At 36.5% G+C, this 24,541-nt stretch overlaps 1 protein-coding gene across 1 annotated transcript; it reads right to left on the bottom strand.

Moving 5' to 3' along the window:
* Positions 1-976: 976 nt before the first annotated feature.
* LOC139144786 (L-serine dehydratase/L-threonine deaminase-like) lies at positions 977-20,987 on the bottom strand. The gene is made up of 8 exons (XM_070715556.1): positions 20,919-20,987; positions 15,077-15,254; positions 14,098-14,137; positions 12,859-13,001; positions 12,001-12,089; positions 9,215-9,442; positions 7,965-8,089; positions 977-7,825 (listed from the first exon to the last, which is right to left on the bottom strand). Exons 2-8 carry the CDS (start codon positions 15,239-15,241, stop codon positions 7,635-7,637), a joined length of 981 nt encoding a protein of 326 aa, XP_070571657.1. The 5' UTR covers positions 15,242-15,254; positions 20,919-20,987; the 3' UTR covers positions 977-7,634.
* Positions 20,988-24,541: the final 3,554 nt, after the last annotated feature.

Here is a 24,541-nt window from a genome sequence, read left to right as displayed (position 1 = left end):
CCCATCAAGTCTAATACTCCTATTACAAGTGGGGACTATGTCATTGTCAATGACTTGTTAAACTAAAGTCTCCCACTAACTTCGGGGAGCATCAAGATGTCTGACTACATTGAGGCATCACTCAATGTTGGGAGGACAAAATATGCTACTACGAAGAGAGATGTTCGCGACATTAATGAAATACGAATTCATTCATATTTCACATCTTGTTGAGCAACTTGCACAGGCCAATTAGACATTGTTTGAGTTGATTTTTTCCTGTTATGATAAAAAATTATTTATCAATATTAATAAATTATGAATATGAATGTTACTGAATAATAAAACCTTTAAAATGTCGTCTATTTTGTGTAAATACCTTCTGGAAACTCCCATTGTTATAATTATGATTATTGATAAATAATGATTATGATTAACAAATCATATTTTACATGTTGTAATCTCTTCTTACATAAACACTCTCTGGAAACCCATAGTTCACAATCTATGCAAAAATTTACAAGTGACATCATAACCCATGTTCAGTTTATGGCGAAAGTTACTACACTGTGTACACTGGTATTTATATAACATTAGCGGAATACATGCTTAATGTTTTTGTAGCCAAGTCTTTTTGTTAAGGGCAGAAATACAGCACCAACGTTCAGTAATTACTCAAGGAAGTTAAGTTCTTTGAAAGTATAGCACCTGTAGGAAGGCTGGTTTTTTTTGAATATCATTGAAATATTTTTGTGAATGATGGATCACAAATGGTAGTAAATATTTGGAGATTGAAAAAGGTAGAGTTTCGCATTTTATCATACTATTTGAACACATCATCAGTAATTCGCATATGATTGGCATTTTCACACAGGATGAATATGATGATTGCACTGTCAGATTGATTTTTCTATTCACAAATTGACACTGCACCCGACTGATTGTCGGACTTTGTCTATTTGAGGGACAAACTGAAAAAACTGTAAATACTCATCAATTCCTTTCAATTCTTATCATTATTTATTAAGTTGAAAAATATACACTTTGTATTCTGTAAAAATTATTTTTATGTCCAATTTCGATTTACAGTCAAAGCAGTCTCCTCAACACTACATGATTGGTGAATCTCACTCAATACAACCCTGTCACTGTTGTAAATTTGTAAAAACACAGCACACATTTTCCACTTCAAATATTTACACTATGAGGAATTATGCAACAATACAACCATGGACAACAGTTATTCTTCTTTTGGAGTACACTGTACAAGAGGCTACAAGATTCAGCCGTGTCCAAGGTGCTCCTTGACCTCTGACTGGGTCAGAGGTCGTGTGAGCCGGAGCACTCATACACACCCGAATCTTTCACTCTAACTTATAAATTTGTCCTCTAAAGTTACATGTATTCATGCTGAATATCTTTAAGAGTAAGGAAATAATGTACTTAAAAATCTGCTTATCCATGTAACAGATTTACAGATGCATTTATAACTGCATCTGTTTGTACATATATTTTTAATCTCTAAAAATGTCATGTATAAATCATCATAATTTCAAAGTTCGTATTCTCCCAGCCCAAGATATTCAAAGGAAAATAAAATCACGTTTCCAAAATCCAATCCAGCTGTCAACAGAAAGACACTCATAGAACCAATCATGCAATTATGATAAACACGTACAATCTTACATCAATACTGTAAGGTTGGAAACATAAGGCCAATAATGCTCGTGTCAACATACAAACTTTACTCTTTTCAAATCATATATATAGGCACACTATACCTCTAGGTCTACTAGCAGGAATTATTTTGAAAGGAAATGTTTTCGTAAATATTATTTACTAATTCAAAACTTCCAACTGTTCAAAGTTGATGGTATGAGAGTTTCTTAACCTGATTTGCATACATTCTTCTTTGCCTTCCCATCATTCATGTCCACAAATTGGTGAAAGCAAACAATTAATGTATTCATGAAACATGATAGATAAATATTAAATATTTTGATGTATGCAAACCTCTGTATGGTACTTAAAAAAAAAAGCTTTTTTCAAAAATACAGATGGTTGACAATTTACATAACAATGCATAATTAGCATATGCCTTTATTGTAAAAATGTATTCACTTGTATATGTATGTGTTTATTCCTTGAAAAAACAGAGCGTTGGCCAACCCCTCCAAATCATCTTGTGGAGAAACCTTATTGCTATTGAAAATATATATAGTGTACTATCCTGATTGAAAAAAATCCTAAACAACTCATATAGTAAACCTTACAAGCTGTTTCCAGGTTGAGTTCTCAATATGGATAAATGGTAGTGCTAATGAACAGAAAAAAAATAGGGTGGGCAATTTACAGATATGAACTATTTTCTCTTCAATGCCATACAGAGATAGTAAAGACCTGTCCATCAAAATGTATAATATTAAGTATTTTTTATCATATTTGATGAATCAATCAACTCTGTCATTTCTGAGTGGTCTGAGCAGTTGTTTTAGCATCCTCCTTACATAGATATAGTCCTCTTACAGGTCCCATGATGTGTTCTATGTGAGGACAAGTAACTTACAGCAATTGTGGCTGATACTACCCTGGATGATACATTCGTTGCTGATTGAAATACAATGAACCAAACTATTTTGGCATTATGAATTATATTACTGGGACAATGTGATACAACAATGTGTATATAACAAAAATAGCGTCAATGACACTGTAGCTCCCATCCTGGACTATTTAGTGTTTGTTCTCTGGTCAGATATTTGAACATGTGTGAAAGGGATAAAGTGCATGAAGTGAAAATACTTAAATGAAATGTACTAGAGACAGTGAAATATGTTTAATGTAATTATTCAGAATATAAAATGAAAAAATACAGAATTAGATATATCGAATACTGTGATACAACCATTAACTCAACAAGTCATTTACAATGACATAGTCCCCACTTGTAATAGGAGTATTAGTCTTGATGTAGGGAGGCCAGTAGGTCACCCAGGACGTGCTGAATTGACACTCAATCACCAGTGACTTAGTCATGTTCAAAATTGAAAAACATCGATAACGGGAAAGAAAATTGTGGAAAAAAATACATGAGGCTAAAAATTAAAAATGCAGCTATTCTCTCATATGTTTTTTATTTCTTTATATGAACTACTTACTTTTTGAATAAACTGCAAAATTGAGCTAGAAACGGTACCGGGAGCGGCGATCTGAAACATGGCAGCACCTAATATTTACATCGCCGATTTTGAAACGCATGTTTGAAGGTGAGCCAATCAAAACATCCCTTACATCGAATACTCATTTGAAAGCCCAGATCTCGCTCTTTCTCGCGATATAAGGTTCTTCACCAACATAGGGCAGTGTATATGACCAAATCCGAGACAAAAATTGAGAGCGATTTTTCCGAGACCTAACCCGACCAACTCTCAGTGAAACGTCCTCTAGTACGCAGTTTATCATTATTTCTTTTGAATTTTTGCTAGAAAAATGAGAAATTTTGAACAGCTCACATATTTATTGACGGAGATATTGACCACGCTTCACAGTAAGTGAGGCTACCCACAATTCTCCATGATCCGTACACATGGAGATCACTCATTGAACTGGAGCAAATTTCTTCTGTACACAGAACAGCTCAGTCCATATATCAAAATTCTGGGACCATAGTTTTGATAATCATAATTCTCTAATTTCTCACGGTGAATAATGAGAAGATCAATCCCTTTTGCGCAGAGGAGATAGCAATTTTGTGATTTTGTCGACATAGATTTTTGACAGCCATACACAATATTTTCAAGGAAACTAAGGGAATAAGTTGCATCTGTGTTGGCAAAAGAAAGGGTATTGATTTTTTTAAATGTTTGTAACAAAGGAAATTTGCATGTCTGACAGGTGGTATGATGAGACCATCTTAGTTGCTGATAACTTTACCATGACAAGTATGCAATTTTTAGCACCTCCAAACATCGACTTCTCATTCAATTTACTCCTGAATTTTAAAGATGATCTGTAATTTTGGAACATAGTTTTAACCAATAATCCTTAAATTAAATTCTAAGTTTCAAATTGTTCAGAAACTGATAAAATTGAAGAAGCCTTTACCAAATAATGTCAAAACTCCACATGGCCCCAGTGGTGATGTTTTGAAAGCCTTTATTTGGATAAAATACTTTTTGTAGGGAGTTTTAATGCAGTAGAGCTATTCAAAAGTGTCATCAGCTCAAAAAGACCTTCAATTTGATATATAACTTATGCCATTTGAGCTTAATATTTTCATTTTGTCATTTCTCGTTAAGTGTCGTTCGTCCGTTGCCATGGATAAATCCAATATGGCCACCATCGTAATCGCGTGATTTTAGGATACATTTGTGTGTGCCATTGAAATCTATCTCCATGCCAAATTTGGTACAAAAAGACGTTTTATTAACAAAGTTACAGCAAATTTACTGTAAATTTCAGCTAAAACTCCTTCATTTTTGTCCCATTGTTCCCATTGTTATTATATGTATTGTCTTTCTACAGAAAGAGTAAAAGTGACTGTTTTAAAAAGCTATAAAATTGTAACCGTTCATCCAATTTCGAAAATTAAAAAAATGTTTAGCTTCTCTCATTGAAATCTAAAAAACTACATTAATTAAAATGCAGATTGAACATTTCAAAATTTCAGTTGGCCTCCCTACTTGATGGGGCAGGAAAATGTGGTCATTAAGAAGTATCACTGAAGTTATATGTTGAGATCTATGGGCACATAGGTCTATGTCGTTGTTCCCAATTTGAAACACATGAGGCATGTCTAAGTTATGGTTCTAAATCGGGAAAAAAGATCAGACCTCTAGCAGTATTGGCCAGCCAAGAAATACATATGCGCATTATAAATGAGGTACAAGATATGACATCTTAAGGTCTAATATCCTATCAAACTTGGAGGGTACAGAACTTGTGGTTACTGAAATATGCATATATATGTAAAATCAAGGTCAAAGGTCATCGAGGTCACATGACATTTTGGAAAAAAAAATTATATTGCTAATTGATCCCTATATGCCAAAAAATCAGATCTCTAGCTCTATTCGCTTGCCCAGAATTAGATGTGTACATAATTAATGAGGTAAAGCGTGTGTTGTCATAAGGTCTCCCATCCTACTAAATACAAAGGACATAGCACTTGTGGTTACTTATTTATTGACATAAACATATATTTTAGGTAAAAGGTCATTGAGGTCACATGACATTTGGTCAAAAAATTTCTCTCCTATCCCTATATACCAAAAATCAGACAGCCAGCTCTATTGGCTCGCTCAGAATGAGATATGCGCATAATTATTGAGGTACAGTATGTGGCGTCATAAGGTGTCCAATCATACCAAACATGAAGGGTGTAGCACTTGTGGTTACCGAGTTATGGACAAATATGTATATTTGAGGTCAAAGGTCACCGAGGTCACGTGACATTTTGTCAAAAAAAATGTTTTGCTAAGTTATCCCTATATACCAAAAATCAGACCTCTAGCTCTATTGGCTCGCTCAAAATTAGATATGTGCATATTAATGAGGTACAATATGTGGCGTCATAAGGTGTCCCATCATACCATACATGAAGGGTGTAGCACTTGTGGTTACTGAGTTATGGACAAATATGTATATTTGAGGTCAAAGGTCACCGAGGTCACGTGACATTTTGTCAAAAAATTGTATTGCTAAGTTATCCCTATATACCAAAAATCAGACCTCTAGCTCTATTGGCTCGCTCAAAATTAGATATGCGCATAATTAATGAGGTACAATATGTGGCGTCATAAGGTGGCCCATCATACCATACATGAAGGCTGTAGTACTTGTGGTTACTGAGTTATGGACAAATATGTATATTTGAGGTCAAAGGTCACCGAGGTCACGTGACATATTGTCAAATAATTGTTTTGCTAAGTTATATCTATAATCCAAAAATCAGACCTCTAGCTCTATTGGCTCGCTCAAAATTAGATATGTGCATAATTAATGAGGTACAATATGTGGCGTCATAAGCTGTCCCATCTTACCATATATGAAGGGTGGTAGCACTTGTGGTTACTGAGTTATGGACAAATATGTATATTTGAGATCAAAGGTCATCAAAGTCACATGACATTTTGTCAAAATATCCGAGATATCTGCATGATGGACTCACGGATGGACGAACAGACGGACATGACCCAATCTATAAGCTCACTGGACTTCATCCGTGTCGACTAAAAATTGTGTCACTGCATCCTTTTTGCAATATGAATACAATGAGAAACTAAATTTTTATTTTTTGTGGCCTTATACATGGGAGTGTATGGAGATCTGCCTTATACATGGGAGTCTATGGACGTGTAAACTAAAAATATGCAAATTTCACCACGATTTGCCCAAATTTGGGAAAGGTCACTCCTATGCACTTCCATACCAAGTTTCAAATCAATCCGACTTGTGGTTTCAGAGCAGGAGATTTTTTGACCAAAAATGGGAGAAAATTACAAAAAAATTCATGAAAAATAGCAAGTCCAAGATACTGACCCAAGATGCGCACAATCATTTCATGTCAGCCCAAAGTACTTACATGCTAATTTTTCATGTAATCTGCTCAGTGGTTATTGAGTTTTTTCAATTTTGACTGTTTTTACATTTTTTCACTTAATTTGCATATTTTTGGCAATGACAACTTCATTTGAACAAAATCTCATCTACAGCCCATCATCCATGTACACACCAAATATCAAGATGAAATGTACAGCGGTTTTGGAGTTTTTGATGTTGACATACAGACATACAGACATACAGACATACAGATATACAGACATTTTCCTAGCCTATAAGAATAGCTTCCATTGCCATATATACATATGGCTATGGGAGCTAAAAATCATGTTTTGTTTCAAGCGTGTAGGAAGTTTTGCATTGCTCAAGCAATGCATTGTGGGATAAGTGTAAAAAGGTCTACATCACTGAACTGACTCATCCCTTAACCTAGGGCTACAAGTTTGTGAAATTAAGATGTAGTTAAGTTTAAAACATTGACTGGCTGGTACTCTTACTAAAATGCTGATTTCACTAACATATATGCAAGCTTTCAGCTTTCTGCTACCAACACAAAGCTTTCCATCAGTCATAGTAGAATGAAGTACGTGTCATCAGCAATTGTATTAAAATTGTGCATTTTCAGAAAGTTTACCTTGACATACTTAAGTTTAAAACAGACTGATGAAAACCGTTGAGTTGATGGCGGCCTACAAACATATCATTCGTCACGAAGTATGCTTCTCGAAAGTGAACGTGAAAGACTTAACCTTTTGCTCAAACTTTCCTGAATGAAACTTTCAACCATTCTCTTACCAAATCAACGATAAAAATTGGGGTCACCGTTCAAAGTTTGGAACTAGCGAAACAAATTACCCAACATTTTGCGATATTTGAAATTCAAAATGGCCGCCACTAACTCTATAAGGGAAACATTAAATTTCATATTTTCAAAAAAACTAAGCCAATGAAAGTTTTTCTTTTTCCAAGAGCTTTAAAATGAGCCCCCACAAGTGGTAGATCAGAAAAAAATTGAAAAAGTTTGAGAGTCCGATTATCTGTCCCCGAGGCGCGTTCTACCTTAAACTGGGTTCAGCACAATAGTCTGCAGTCTCTCACAACCCAAACTGTTCTTTCCACTGCATCAGCTGTTGAATGCTGATACTGCTTCCACCACAGACAATGACAACTACGTTCTTCAAATCTGCTTTCAGCTTGCCTTCCTTCTGTAGTTTCGGTATCACGTTGCTATAGATACCGGCCAGGGCAGCACCGCAGGCAGGTTCCACCATGATGCGATGGTCATCTGCAATTTGACAAAAGTACTGTTACTGAAAAACAAACAATGTCTCAATGTAAAAGGAGCTATTGTAAAATCTGTCATTAAGCCATTTCAAGATTGTTCGTGACCTCACATCAGGGAATAATTTGAAAAGGAAACATACCTAAAAACCTGAGACAAGCAGACACTGCCTCTTTGTCCTTGACCACTTCAGAGTGAATGGTATGCTTACTGTAATTCTCAAAACTTCTTTCACAAACACGCAAGGCTCCAAGACAATGAGCGACACTGTTGCAAACAGATGAAAAACACTGTTAATTTAAGCCATACATGACTCGTAGAGCTTTTCAGCCAACAAGAAATTGTCCACAGATGCATTTCAGTATTGACACGACTAAGGCTGACCAGGTTAGAACATTTAGAGTTGGGCAGATTTTTCCATAAATCATCAACACTGTGAAATTGTGCCTTTCTCAGTGTGTGTACTCTCTAGGCAAGTTAAAATTCAAGGACTTTCAGGAACTTTTGTCAGCAAAAGAACTCTTTGAAGTCCAAATACTATATACAACATACAATTTTATATGTTGTTCTACATATAACTTCTATGACATTGGAAAACCATGGCTGGATTATCATTTTCCCACGTTTCAATTTCATTTTTAAGGACTTACAAGGCGGCTTTAAAATTCAAGGACTATCAAGGACTTTCCTAGACCATACAGACCATGGTTTCTGTTTGAATGCATGTAATATGTACTAGTGTGTATACCCGTGTGTGCTTCATAAAAATTAAGCCCTATGGAATAAATATTGCACATGCAACCAGTGAATATTTTTGTTAAAAATGGCACAAATGAATCCATTTTTCAAGAAATTTACCATAAAATGGTTATCAGGATACCAAACAAAACTTACAACTGCTTAACTTGGGTATTTGAACCACTTAATTCAGGATGGGTACATGGCTGGGTACCTTCGGATGACAACTTCTTTGCAAAGAGTACATATACTGTAGGTTGCAGGTTCAAAGTCAACAGGAAAAGGACTGAGTTGTCTCTTTTTCTGAATTTGTTACTAGTTTATATATCTACATACCAAATCACAGATACTAGAGGACTGCTCTTTCAAAGGTCTTTGCACCCAAATGTATTCCAAATAGCCTGGGGTGACTTTGACCTAGTTTGGCAAAGTCACCTAACAACAAAATTTGATTTTCTTATCTCATTATGCTTGATATGCTAAAGTCATAGCAATGACCAGTCTATTTATTTCTAGTTAAGTTTGGTTGAATTAAAATTGGACTTGATTTGAACTGGTTTGGTTGATTAAGTCACCACATGTTGTTATGGTCAGTAAAATCACCAAATTTTTATGGTTGGTGAGGTCATGAATGACAGACTTTGATTTGCCTACCTGGATATGGTTGGTAAAGTCACCAAATGACCAGCTTTGACTGCTTGGTTGTATGAATCAGCACCGACTGTTTCCATGGCGATGACAGGAATATCATTCCATCCTACTCTCTGTAATCCCTGGACGACGCCATTGAGTAACCCACCACCACCGACCGAGGTAATCACAACGTCTGGTTTCTCTTTCAGATCCTGTTGAACTTCAACCATCATGGACTCGTGGCCTTCCCTGTCAGAAATGAACATGAGAATTGATTAACCAACCAAAAGATGGAGAAACAAGATTCAAATGGCCTGAAGATGTAACTTTTGATGATTTTTTCCCACTATTTTTGTTTTACATGTCAATCGCAAGTCCATGTAACCTCGTCAAAACAATGTACTGTGTATGAGTAACATGCACTGCTATTGTTTACATTTGAATTTTGTTCCAGACTAGAACTCACTTGTCAACAATAACAAGTCATCGTTGATAACACAGTCCCCACTTGTTAATGGGTAGTACTTTGATTACAGGTCCTCCGAGAGGATAAGAGTCCTCTTCATTAGGTCTGTGATAAAAATACTTTTCAATAAATTCGCTTGATACATGTCTGAGCTGTAGTTCAGTACATGAAAAAATCGTAATAAAATGGCCACATGGCAGCCTTATTGGATCGTATCACAGAACAAATCTATGTGCATATGAATGACAGACATTCAGTTCTATGGGTTTGCTCAGAATTAGATATACGCATAATTAATGAGGTACAGTATGAAGCATCATAAGGTCTCCCATCATACCATATATGAAGGGTGTACCACTTGTGGTTACTGAGTTATGGACAAACATGTATATTTGAGGTCAAAGGTCATCGAGGTCATGTGACATTTTGTCAAAAAAATTGTATTGCTAAGTTATCCCTATATACCAAAAATAAGACCTCTAGCTCTATTGACTCGCTCAAAATTAGATATGCACATAATTAATGAGATACAATATGTGGCGTCATAAGGTGTCCCATCATACCATATATGAAGGGTGTAACACTTGTGGTTACTGAGTTATGGACAAATATGTATATTTGAGGTCAAAGGTCACCAAGGTCACATGACATTTTTTCAAAAAAATTGTATTGCTAAGTTTTCCCTATATACCAAAAATCAGACCTCTAGCTCTATTGGCTCGCTCAAAATTAGATATGCACATAATTAATGAGGTACAATATGTGGCGTCATAGAGTGTCCCATCATACCATACATGAAGGATGTAGCACTTGTGTTTACTGAGTTATGGACAAATATGTATATTTGAGGTCAAAGGTCATAAAGGTCACAGGACATTTTGTCAAAAAAATTGTCGTGCTAAGTTATCCCTATATACCGAAAATCAGACCTCTAGTCTATTGGCTTGCTCAAAATTAGATATGCGCATAATTAATGAGGTACAATATGTGGCATCATAAAGTGTCCCATCATACCATACATGAAGGTAATAGCACTTGTGGTTACTGAGTTATGGACAAATATGTATATTTGAGGTCAAAGGTCACTGAGGTCAGGTGACATTTTTGAAAAAAAATAGTATTGCTAAGTTATCCCTATATACCAAAAATCAGACCTCTAGCTCTATTGGCTCGCTCAAAATTAGATATGTGCATAATTAATGAGGTACAATATGTGGCGTCATTAGCTGTCCCATCATACCATATATGAAGGGTGTAGCACTTACGGTTACTGAGTTATGGACAAATATATATATTGGAGGTCAAAGGTCACCAAGGTCACGTGACATTTTGTCAAAATATCTGAGATATCTGCATGAACGGATGGACTCAAAGATGGACTCACAGACGGACATGACCCAATCTATAAGCCCCCTGGACTTCATCTGTGGGGACTAAAAACTGTGTCACTGCATCCTTTTTGCAATATGAATACGATGAGAAACTAAATTTTTATTTTTCTTGGCCTTATACATGGGAGTCTATGGACTGCCTTATACATGGGAGTCTATGGACTGCCTTATACATGGGAGTCTATGGACTGCCTTATACCTGGGAGTCTATGGACTGCCTTATACATGGGAGTCTATGGACTGCCTTATACATGGGAGTCTATGGAGAATGCCTTATACATGGGAGTCTATGGAGGTGAAAACTAAAAAGTCCTCTAACACGGCCAAAATTGATCGCATTGTGAAACAAATCGACGTGCATCTGTATGGGGTAGGGAACTATCCTTGTGCAAAGTTTGAAAGAAATTGACCTGGGCATGTCTGAGATATCTGCGTGAACGGACGCACGCACGGACGCACGCACGGACATGACCAAACCTATAAGTCCCCACGGACGACTAAAAACACAATGTACTGGCTGAGACTGCAAGCTAAATACTGTGTATCATCAACATGCTTTTTGGAGTAGAACAAGAAACAGTAGTTGTCTGACATAAAAAAAGAAAAACAGTGAAAAATCATCAAAAGTTATAGCTCCTAGCCATTTAGAGAAAGCCCAATTTTCGAAGGTCCACTTGACAAACGATATGGAGTTTGTGTGAAAATTTAACAGCCGTGTCTGTGATGTTTAATCAAACAATATGATAGATCCTCAAAGGCTACTTTTAACAGTGACTAGAGGAAAAAATGGCTTTATAACCCAATAGTCATGAAAATGCATATAAAGGAAAAAGAAAATTACACTCTCTGCTTTATCAAATTGTAGACTAACTTGGACAATGGATATACTGTACATGGAATCAGAGGGTTGTGAATGCATTATAAGACAGAGGCACGTAAAGGAAACTAACCAGACATCTGGATGGTCAAATGGATGTACATAAGTACAGCCTGGCTGCTTTGCTAATTCCAAGCCCCTCTCATGTGCATGGTTCCAAACCTGAACAAACGCAACGAATAAAACATTGACTTGTTGTTTCACTGAAATGAAAAACATGAGCTATGAGAAAGCATATCTTTCCAAATGTGGATATTTTTTTTTCACTCTCTGAATTTGTCAAAAATTTCCAAAACCAGAAAATATGCCAATAAAATATTGGGTTTAAGCATGACTTGCAATGCTAGCTGTTCTCATACTGTTAAAACAATTCACACCCAAGCTTATCCAACACTAAATAACCTTCCAAATTCTCTTACAGGAATCCCGTTGGAACTCTCCTATAGGATTGTCACAGGATTTCTAAAGAACAAAAGGATATACAAAAGATGATGTTCAACGTAACAATCAAGTCCCTCAAACATCAAAGTGGGCTCCCACTTGATTCCGGGGGACTTTGTCCTATGGAGATTCATATGGAATTTTGGGAGAGGTTTCAACTACATATATTTGTTAAGTGTCAAAGTTACTACCAACTTAAGTTTACAACCTTGTCTTCAAACATTCCTATTTACACTATCACTTTCTTTAACAATTTTAGTGTTAATAAACACATTCATAAAAACTTTTGCTTCTTACTCAGTCATAGTATGCCCAGAATAAAATATTGTGATAACTCCTTTTCTGTAACAATACACTTATTCTCTAGATCTACAGAACTACAATTCCACCATTGAATGTAGGTCCCACCTCACTGCTTGGCAAGTGTAGCTATTCCAACTAAATAACAAAATTTGGTGACAAGCTTCACACAAACACTAATTTTGTTTACCTGACCATGTATTTCTACGTTTGCACCCAGTTCCTTTCTGAGTCTCTCAGCGGTGAACTTCGGTGTGCTCTCAGGTATGATGATTGTACACGGGATTCCCAACTTTTGAGCTGCATACGCTGCTGCTACTCCTGCATTCCCACCTGTCAAAGGTCATCACCATGACAACAACACTGTCAAATTTCCACATACAATAAAATACCAGATTTTATTGTGTGCATTTGTTTTCTGTGTTGCATACTTGCTGGTTATCTGCAAAACACTAGTATGTACCCTTATATTTTACATTGAATTATTTAATGTAAATTCACAAAACAAAAACGTGAAAAATGTACTTTAATGATAGGTAAAAAGACTGACTGCACATTTTTTAATTTAAATAATGATGATCAAAAACACAGTTCTGCTGTTAAATGCAAAGATATTGTTTGAAGTTTCTTTCAAGACTAGAGCACATTATACATGCAATAATGATAAAATGTAAGTCTGCTGCCTTCATTGATTAGATGAAAGTCAAAAAGTCAGTCACAAAAGGCACACATTGCTAGAGTTTCTTTTGGTGCTACCAATTGTCATGTTGCTATTAATATTTCCAAGTATTAAAACCTAATGAATAATTGTGAACAGTGTTATTAAACTCACTGTTGGATGCTTTTTAGCCATCATGTCACAAGCAATTGCATAATGCTAGTGTGCAAGACAAATATGGAAATTTATAAAAGCATTGATATGGAAAGGTTTACATTTTTGCTCAAATCTTTGTACATAATGAATAAACATACATGTAAGGGGCTGTAAGTGGTTAGAAAAGAAATACTAGGATTACAGAAACAAATTCAACTCAAAATCTTACCAAATATTTGAAATTCAAAATGACTGCTGGTGCCTTAGGCTAACTCAGTTGGAATTTTGAGTTTCAAATATACTTGGAAACAAGACAAAGTACACTTTATTTACTCTGCAGACTTCAAAATGAGTCTGCAAAAGTAGGAGACAAGGACCAGGAAAGTATTGTAACATTTGAGAATCCTAATATCTGTGCCCAAATTCATAGGTACATTAGTGTATTTCTATGGTGTATTTTGAATTAGATTGAAATTCAAGACACTTACAGATGTAGTTGAACGTGTTGCAAGAAGTGAATGATTTAATGACTCAACATTTCCACAGCTAATATGCTCTCACTACGATGGTCTCACATCAATCATAATTTCTTCTTTACAATTGCGCATTTCTTACCTGATGCACAAACAATGTGTTTGCAGCCATTTGCCTTGGCCTAAAAATAACAAAAAAAATCTAGATAATGAGTAAAAACTTATCATGAAAACCTGATCAGCGTAATGAAAAAGTTTGGTTATGGAAACATGTTTTTACTACCTCAGTGAGATGGAAAGACCAGATCAACAATGTACTCTTCATTGTATTGTTTTCTTTTTTAAAGCCGCAATTTTCAATCCCAGGTTCTCGCATTAGTGGAGTTCTCCTCCCAGTCAAACATTTGGCCAGTACAATGTTTGATTTCTACAACATTAATTACACGAACTGATCTCAACATTTTGTCACCCTTTGCTAATCCTGCAAACAGAGTTTAGACAAGCATTTGATTGACGGTCAGTTTGAATTGTCAACGGTCATTGATTCCCCACCACCAATGCTCGAATTTCCCAAAAACTCGTCTTCCAGTCATATTAGAATTTGAATATAACCACAGAGTTTGATCGGCAGCAGCTTTGCGCTGACCGCTTGGCAGTCTGTTTGCGTTTTTGCGGCTGGAAAAAAACTAAAAAGTGGCATTTTTTGGAGTGTGTGCCCGCATGTTGCCTGTTTGGTGCCCACTTACACAATGAATGCCGCCACAACTTCGCGCCCTTTTAAAGGGAAGCTCCACCTTTAAGGTAGTATGCGACTTGGAAGTAAAAGACTTAAACTTTGCTCAAGCTTTCTTCGATGAAACTCCACCATTCTCTTACCAAGTCTCTGTGCAAAATTTAGCACTTGAGAAACAAGTCACTGAACGTTTTTGACATTCAATCTGATTGCCATTCCTGCATTAACTCTACAGGAAAAATAATGAAAATTTGGTTTTTGGAAAACTCAGACAGTAAAAATTTTTCTTACACAAAAAGTGCACTTTCAACTTTAAAACTACTCACAACACAGAAAATCCCTGAACGTTTTTTTCTACAAGTTGTCATGAGAAGCGAACTTGGCCCACCTTCTTGCAAAGGTTACCGACTCCTCTGATTTTGAAGGTGTCTGTTGGTTGGACATTCTCACACTTCAAGTTCACAGTCAAGCCAGTCAGTACTGACAGAGGACGGCTGTGTATCAACGGCGTGTGAACATGCAATTGTACATCATCGTCTTGAGTACTTCCCATGTTGAACAATGATCTAATATGAATAAATCAATAAACAAACAAATAAATAAATAAATAAATAAATAAATATTTGAATGATAGCTTCTAATAATCAAAGACAACATGGAAGATACTGAAATAAATTAGCTTTATGGAAAGGCAATATTTTCATGCACGGAAAAATGTACAGCATTTTACACATTCATGACAGGCCAAAAGATGCATCGCTTTATAATTTGTTGATATCATAATATCCCGCAATTTTTTTTGTTATTCTTTGAATTCTACCAGTTAAATGAAACAGCCTCTTACCACATTACAAACACATTCATTTTTGCCAGAAAAAGCTACCAAAGTTCTGAACTTCAACTTCATTTTAAATTTATCTCCACTTGCAAAAATTTGGTCATTTCGTATGAAACAAAGCATATACCATTGAAGAGGAGGCATTCAGTGCCACATATGCACATGGATGATGACATGTCAAATGTAGAGATTCAAATGTTCCTATGCACTATTTATCATGGAGGTGGCCATACATTTGTATTTTAGTAGATCATCCATGTATTACTTATCTTGTTGAAAGTTGTACTTGCATATTGAGTTCAATATTCAGAATACCCTTGTGTAAACACACTTCAATAAGTACAATTAAATGGTCTAACTTTAGTTAGATAATAAAATCATGAAAATAATGTGAAAAGTTGTGACATGGCTTCTGAAGACTATATATCCCCAGAATGAGCTGGCCACTGTAATGATCATCCCAGAGGACAGCAAGGCAGCAATTATCAAGTTCATAAAACTAGGTCAGATTTCAGAGTCACAATATTGATATGCACTTTCAACAGGAAATCTAAGGGCCAGTGCATGAAGTTCTTTATCATCATCAGATTTTTTCCGATCAAACCTGTCCTGGAACCCTACATTTTGATTTGATAGTGGGAAAAATAACAACGTTGTTATTGCAAACATCTAGAGAGGTGGCAAGGCTGGTTATTACTGTAATATGTTACACTGTCCTATTTTTCAATGGATGATGGATTTCTCATGCCACAATTTCAACTCCTGAGCTATCATACATGCGATGTTTAACGACCTGCAAATCTGAGACAAGATTCATCTACACACTGAAATGAATAGGTAACACAGTGCTTTCAAATAACATAAACTTGAAAAAGAAACCAAACCCTGCATGTTACATACATTACCTCTGGTGGTTCAATGACAGAACTAGTCCAATTGCCACATTGTGGCCCTGGACCCTATGCAAATGACATGACCTGTCAGAAAGTCTTCAAGCTCTTTCAATACGTGTCAGTTGACATGTGTACAGTGTGATGTGGCATTTTATCAATATATTTGATATATTGAGTTTAAAAGTGGGATGCAGCCATAAGTAACTAATTTATGACTCACAGAAATCGCTTGACCTACAGATAATTATTAATTAATAAAGATCATTGTCCAGAGTTGACCATCTACTGACCAGTCCGGGTTATGTCCATAGAGAGGATAGTACGATTGACCAATCAGCGAACCTGCCGCCGCCAACGTCATGAATAATTAACCATGCAATCCTTGGCTTGCAGATTGTAATGAGTTCGGAACTTTCGGCCAGATTTCACTCTTTATTTTTAGCACTAGGTAGTTTTTAGATGTAGACATTATGCACAATGTTCAGTACGGTCGAGATAGCGACTGACACTGGTGGTTATTACATCGAATATTACTTCTTTGGATGATTTTCCTGGCCAGGTACCGCTCCCAGAAATCAGGATTTGACCCTTGTAAATTTACAGCAAGTTATTTGTCGCCAAATATCGCCTATTTTTGGTCAAATTTAATTTAACCTTTCCATCTGTAGCATGGAGAATGTTTCAAGCTTTGCAACGATGGGTCAACTGTTCTTGTCAATGATCGGAGCACGATGGAGCACGGTTTTTTCGATCACCATGCATTTCCCGGTACGATTGACCCTTCGCTCAGAAAAACGCGCGCAGAATCAATCGCCGAGAAGTTAACCAGAAGCTGGTAAAGAGTACGAAAAACGTCCAATAACTATTTGTCGAACATAGTCTAGGGTAAAGAAACTCAGAAAACTATTCCTGAAGAAATCCTTACAATTTTTAACACGGTAGAACGTCGCAAATTGACTCGACACAGCTGGGTAGCCAACATTCTCACTCGATTGGCCACGGTGGATCTGTCAGGTCAGATCGCGATGTCAGCATAACATTTCAAAGTGAACTCACTTAACCTTTAACCGTCATTACATATACAGTATGTGATTGGTTCTTGCCTTAACCTCATTACATATACGGTACGCCATTGGCTTTTCCCAACTATCCTCTCTATGGACATAACCCGGACTGCTGACAGTTGCTGCATTGCCTAAGCTGTTACACTGCCCCAGTTACAGTTTGTTGCTAATATCAAACACAAATGACCCTGAATCCCAATGAATCAATGCTTGATTAACCCTTTGAGCGCCAAAGTCTAGTTTTGTCTCCTTTATAAAATAAACCCTTGTCAATTTTTCTCAGATTTTTATCAAAATTTTGAGAAAAAACTGTAGCAAATGAAATGTGATGTCCATTTAGTCCAAACTTATCAAAAAATCGGTAACATTGGTAAAATTTTGCACTAAAATTTTGGCGGGAGAAAATTACAGCCCTCAAAGGGTTAACTGATTCAAACATCTTCTGTTTTATGCACTTATAAAGCTGTTGCGAGTAGCTAGCTCTTCTGATGCTAAAGTGCATTCATCTTATAATCTGAAAAACATGTGTTCAATCGTGTGTTCATCATTGTGCATATCAATGTGGGGTTTACACAGAAACCCAATTCAAGATCTTGATTTTTTTCCTTGACAAGCTACTATCAGGGAGTAACAAAACGAAATAATGGGAAGATACAAGCTTTTCTCTATAAACTGTAGCAGCCTCAATACAGGTTTCATTGCAAACTAAATGTGACTTCATTTGACAGAACGCCATCCTAAAAGTGGTGCCACTCAGAAATTACATTTGTTCTTAATCATTTCGTCTCAAAACCAACCCGTCCCAAATTACTGTTCACAGTAAAGGCTGTAAATGCATTAAAGATGCACTTCTTGAAAACTGACAAGACTAAGGTGAAGAGAAGCGCCAATCTTTTTAAAAGACTTTGTTCTATGATTCTATGATCTTCGCTTCCACAGTCCTAAACTCTACTACCGCTAAAGCACAGACCATGGTGCCTATATGATCTTCGCTTCCACAGTCCTAAACTCTACTACCGCTAAAGCACAGACCATGGTGCCTATATGATCTTCACTCCCACAGTCCTAAACTCTACTACTACTGCTAAAGCACAGACCATCGTGCCTATATGATCTTCGCTTCCACAATCCTAAACTCTACTACTGCTAAAGCACAGACCATGGTACAATTGCAAAAAAATGACTGACACATTTCTACGTATGATTTTAATCAACTTGCATGCACAGTTGTGGGGATCTTCTCATCATGATTGTCAAACACATTGCAGGTTATTTCCCCTTTTGCAAGATGGCATTATTTGCAAATTGGTTTATTGTCTGGCCTAACATCATGGGTGAAACACAACTGGGAATTTTATTGTTTATATCCCAAGAAATCATTAGCTACACCACACAAGATGTCCGGAGAGAAAACTGTTATAACAGATATGCTGGAATGGCACATTATGCTCTAGAGTGACGTTCTGTTGTATAAAATTGTTAGGGTGGGCCAAAAAAATTGCAGAAAAACTGTTTGATGTCAGGTGGGTACTGTGATGAAGTAGTTTGGGGATGTTGTAACTCTAACCTTTTAGACAATGAGCTTTTATATGAGGTGTCTGAGCAACATTAGGAACATGCAGACAATTGCAAACAGCATGTAAGTACTTGCTATATGTAGTCAAAACATTCTTAAACATTTGATCATGAAGTTGTAAGTTAAAGGAGAGCTTGAAGATGGAGGTCAAGCAGTAAGGAGTAGAAAAAGCGAATCCTTTCTGCTCAGAATTTCAGTATCAACCTCTGATTCCATTGCGATCCTAGCAACATGTTAAATGAAGAATGGGAGAGGGTAGTCTATACAGCTCTGTATGCAGGTGTCTGTGTTAAAAGGGGCAGCTATTTTTACCAGCCTGGTCTTTTAACATACTGACAATTTTCAAAGGAGATCAAAGGACAAATATCAAGTAAATAATAAATATAACAAGCGTTAATGAAAAAACTGATTGGGGTCTGCAGTTTTAACAACTAGTATGTCTTCAATTGACAAGTGAGCTGGAGGCTACATGACCATGATTCAAAGGGATAAAGTCGTAGGAACTGCGCTCAAAGGTCGTATGGACCAATACGACCAATGGCAATACTGTATCCAAGATACGATGGTGATTGATGAAAGTTAAAACATGTCTGTCATAATCTACATCGTATAATTTAAATGTTGCAGCTATGATGATGAGGTGCATCTTGATATCGTGCACGAAATACATTGCTTGTAAACAAGAAACTCGCACAGGCGCAGTTCTGACGACTCTTTCCCTTTAACTTGAGGCATAGAGTACAGGGTTTTCTCTCGACTGCGCAAATTGCGCATTTCGAGCCATTTTCTGCCCTTTAAAACTTACTGATAGTGCAAAAATCGCACACAAAACACACCAAAGAAATAAGCCCATTTGATGGTGACCCAAGCACATAGTGTAGTGATCACATATGAATTTGCTGTTGTCACTGTCCCCTAATGTCAAGTCTGCCCCCTAATTTTGATAAATGGGGTAGAAATGGCCCCCTTCAGTGAACATGCAGAGAAAACACTCAGAGTATATTAAAAACATACCAGTCGTGCATAGCTACTGGTAATAAGTGGGTGTAGAGATGTCACCTCCAGCTTTCTCAACGTATGTGCGTAGTGGAGACTAGTCAACAACCTGGACGGCCAAAGACGGAGTCCGAGGTTCTAGAGTAAGTGGAGATAGACTGCTGCCCTCTACACACGTACATTGAGGAAAGCCGCAAGCTAGCTACATCAGTGGGGTTTAAAAGGGAGTTTACCTACTAGAACCATACAGTACCTCCAGGGTCTATGCTAGAATTTGTAAAATATAAGTCCGAAATATCCATAGGATGATAGGGCATTGTGAACATAGTAAGTCTACGCATGGAGACCTCCATGGTCTGAGCTTATCATTAGAAATGAAGTCTGCACTTCTCTCAGGTGTTTATCTGGAAATTCCCCATTGGCTTAGGCACGGTTTTATAATTTGTATGTGACAATGTCAGTCGTGGGTGTAGTTTGCGAATGAAGATAGCACATAGATAGTTTGAGTCACAGGCATTCGACTCAATGCAAGCAAACCGTCACTGATGCAACATGTACGGTTGCATCAGTGACGGTTTGCTTGCATTGAGTCGAGTGCCTGTGGTTTGAATGACGTTCACGAGGGAAGCCTCTATTTTGTACATCCATAGATAGAGAAACCATGGAGGTAGGAGAAATATAATAGAGCCTATTAGAGGTAGCATGGAGGTAGGAGTGTAACACTGGCCGGTACCATTCTGAAAAGCAACCCCATTCTCATCCAGGACATTACAGAAAGTTTGCAAATATCCTCTACGGTGTAAATTAACAGTTCCCCTTTTCCTAAAGAAATTTACTCAAAAATGACGATTTTCCAGACTTACCAATTTCAGGGTAAAGACGAGTTGCTGCAACAGCTGTGTGCGAAACACAAGTGGCTGGGATACCCCTGCGCAGACAGTAGGCGCAGTAGCAACAGATCAATCCTTTACTGATAGCGAGGCTACAGGATTTCCCACATACGACCCGGTGTGGCGAAAACGATAAAAAGTACACCACCCGGCAGCATAAACCCCGGGCATAGACCCTCCCCAAACCAGATATGAACTGAAAATGCTCACGTGTTTCATAATATATTGCAGTTATGTGTAAATTTGAACCTTTGCCTTTATATATGTTTGCAACTTCATTGAAAGTGTTATGATCAACATAACGAATAATATTCACCACAGATTAATTCTAAATCTAAGTATATATCCCCCATCAGGAACGTTTATTAAAAATATGCAAATAAGGAATTGACTGAAATGTTCTAATTAAATATGTAAATTAGGAATTGGCTGAAGTAAAAATGTTAAATGACTTTTAATGATATTGTATCATAGTATCTTTAATGTACAAAGCAATTTGTCAGCTTTGGTCTAGTCAAGACAGATAAATATCCTTAATTAGGAAAGTTCATTAAATTTGCAAATAAGGAATTGGCTAAAGTAAAAATGCTTAATGACTTTCAATGTTGTATCATAGTATCTTTAATGTACATAGCAAGTTTCGTCAAATTTGGTCTAGTCAATAAAGATAAATATCCCTAATTAGGGAAGTTCATTAAATATGCAAATTAGGAATTGGCTGAAGTAAAATAGTTTCATGACTTTCATTAATGTTGTTTTATAGTATCTTCAATATATGTAGCAAGATTCATCAACTTCGGTCGAGTCAATTCAGATATATATCCCTAATTAGTGAAATAAGGAATTATGTAAATAAGGAATTGGCTGAAATAAAACTGCTTAATGATTTTCAATAATGTTATATCATAGTATCTTCAATATACATAGCAAGTTTCATCAACTTTGCATTGGTCAAGTTAATTCAGATATATATATATATCTAATTAGGAAAGTTTATTAAATATGCAAATAAGGAAGTGGCTGAAGTATAAATGTTTAATGACTTTCAACAATTTTATATCATAGTATCTTTAATGTACATAGCAAGTTTCATCATTTTTGGTCAAGTCAATTCAAATAAATATCCCTCAGTTAAAAAGTTCATTAAATATGCAAATTAAGAGTTTGATGAAGTAAAAATGCTTTAATGACTTTCAATAATGTGAAATCATAGTATCTTCAATATACATACCAAGTTTTGTCAATTTTGATCAAGTCAAATCAGATATATGTCCCTAATTCGGAAAGTTCATTAAATATGCAAATTATCCATTACCTTTTATGTCACCCCTTAATATCTTTCACAGCTGATATATCTTGGTGTGATCAACATTTGTAGCAAATCTCATCAAATTGTGTGCAGTCGTTGTCAATATATATCTGTTTTTTCTAAAATCATTATTTATGCAAATGAGCAAAAATTAAGCAAGCCACACCCACCAAAAACTAATCTGTTCTTGCCATTTGCAAACTGAATCTATGTACCAGATTTGATTCTGATCTGATGAGCCGTTTTTGAGATATCGAGCACACAGACAGACAGACAGACAGACAGACACACTGACGGACAGACAGTCAGACGGACAGACACACAGACACACAGACAGACAGACATCGCTGCAACATATGCTCACGTGTGTCAACACGTGAGCAAAAAACGGTAAATGGCAGAACCCCGGTCAGAACCACCATCGTCCGCTCTCACGGGCCCGTTACTTCGACCCAGCTGACAAGAGCCCTTGGCAAGCGAAGGTGCAGAACCACACTCCCTCCAGGAACTATAGGTCAAGGAGGACCACCTTTATATACTCCTAGCATGGAGGTAGCTCCTACTAGTGTACGGGACGCTCCGGCCTGCCGTCCTTGTTATACATAATCTTATACACATACAGTGATTTTATCGAGTGCTTCTCCGCAGAAAGGAAGCTCAATCCTGATGAAATACTAACTCGGTTATGTGATATCAATATTTCATAATTACGATTTATTACTTTTAAGAATTATGAAAATAATATCGTATTTTAGACTATTCATTTCAAGTTGGCCTGTGCACATGTACAATTACAGAGCGGCGTGGTTCTTTTATCTCAGTCATGTTCAAGTCTCGTGTGGTTCTGAAATGTGGACTGAACAAGTTGATGTCATAGGTGTTTGTTGTACTACAGACTATAGCCGCACGAACAGTGTGTTTTGCATTAATATCAATAATAAACATGACGTTTGAAGAGAAACAAAACGCTGCCATAAATTGGATGCCGCGGGAAAAGCATGAACACTTCAAGTTGTCATTAGGGAGTGTTCAGATTTTAATTTGGAGAGGATTTTCCTCTTTTCTGGTGATATATTTATGGCCCCAGAATGTCATGCCCCCTTAGAATCCTTGTTTTTACACTCACAATCTAATAATTTCATCACACTTTGGAGGGGAGGAGCAAGAACTTAATTTATTTTCAAAAACGAAGATAATTATTACTAACATTTGTCACAGATTTTGCCCAGTTTGCTTACATCTATCACTGGGATTTTTGGGAAAATATTTAATAGTTCACCCTAGACTATCATGAGAAGTAAATTTATATTTTGAGTGAAATTCAAATCTCATATTTGTTGTTCCCATCTGCACTTTCAAACACCCTATTCTGATCAAGTACATTTGTATCACTTTTCAAACACTTATAAAAAACACAAATTAAATTAGTTTTTTATTGTCAAAAGTGTTTATAGTTTTCTCATAGACTCAAATGTATAGTGAATCAACATTTCATCAAATTATTTGTACACACATGCACTTGTAACCACTCTAGTCAAACCAAGTACATTTATGCAAAATATCCAACGTCTATATATGCAAAAGTATTCCGTATTTATATTGGAAAAAATATTCACATTTTGTCATGACTCCAAGTATGGCGGATTATACGTCAGTATATACGCCAGTATATCTGATTATTTCTCAGGCTGGAAAGAGTGTGGATGATGGTTCAAGGCGATGTTTTCAAAAGGTAATCTTGATTTCGTCAGAAAAATCGATTTTATCATCAATTGCCAACAATATCACCGACTGTGGTCTAGATCTTCAAACTTGACCTGGTATGTTTGAAACATTGCTACTTAGTTTACAATCGCAAAGATGAGTGCTTCTTAATTTAGATCGCGACCGAAATGTGCTATCGCATCCTTATGTGTCGTTACTCCTACCGACCGTTCTTCACAACCACTCTGGGTTTTGTAAATCTGTGAATTAAATGTTTAAACGTCAATGCAACTGTAACAAAGGCAAAAGTATGGATATCGACCCATCACATCCATCGAAGTAGCTTATAACCGCAGTGTTAACATAATTTTTGTCACTAATGTAACCAATAAATACGTGCGGTACATCCATCTGACAGAATTTAGGGCGTGAGGAAATGTTGGACCGATCCAAAAGTTAATTGATATATTTTTTCAGTACACGTGCAAGTTCATCATCAATCGACCGTATTTTATTTTGAAAAGCATTATGTTTTCATTACGATTGAATGACAAAGAAAGGCATGAACGATAGACACGTATCT

Source organism: Ptychodera flava, chromosome 12 (assembly GCF_041260155.1).
Source record: "Ptychodera flava strain L36383 chromosome 12, AS_Pfla_20210202, whole genome shotgun sequence".
NCBI lineage: Eukaryota > Metazoa > Hemichordata > Enteropneusta > Ptychoderidae > Ptychodera > Ptychodera flava.
This window is presented reverse-complemented; position numbering and strand designations above follow the sequence as displayed.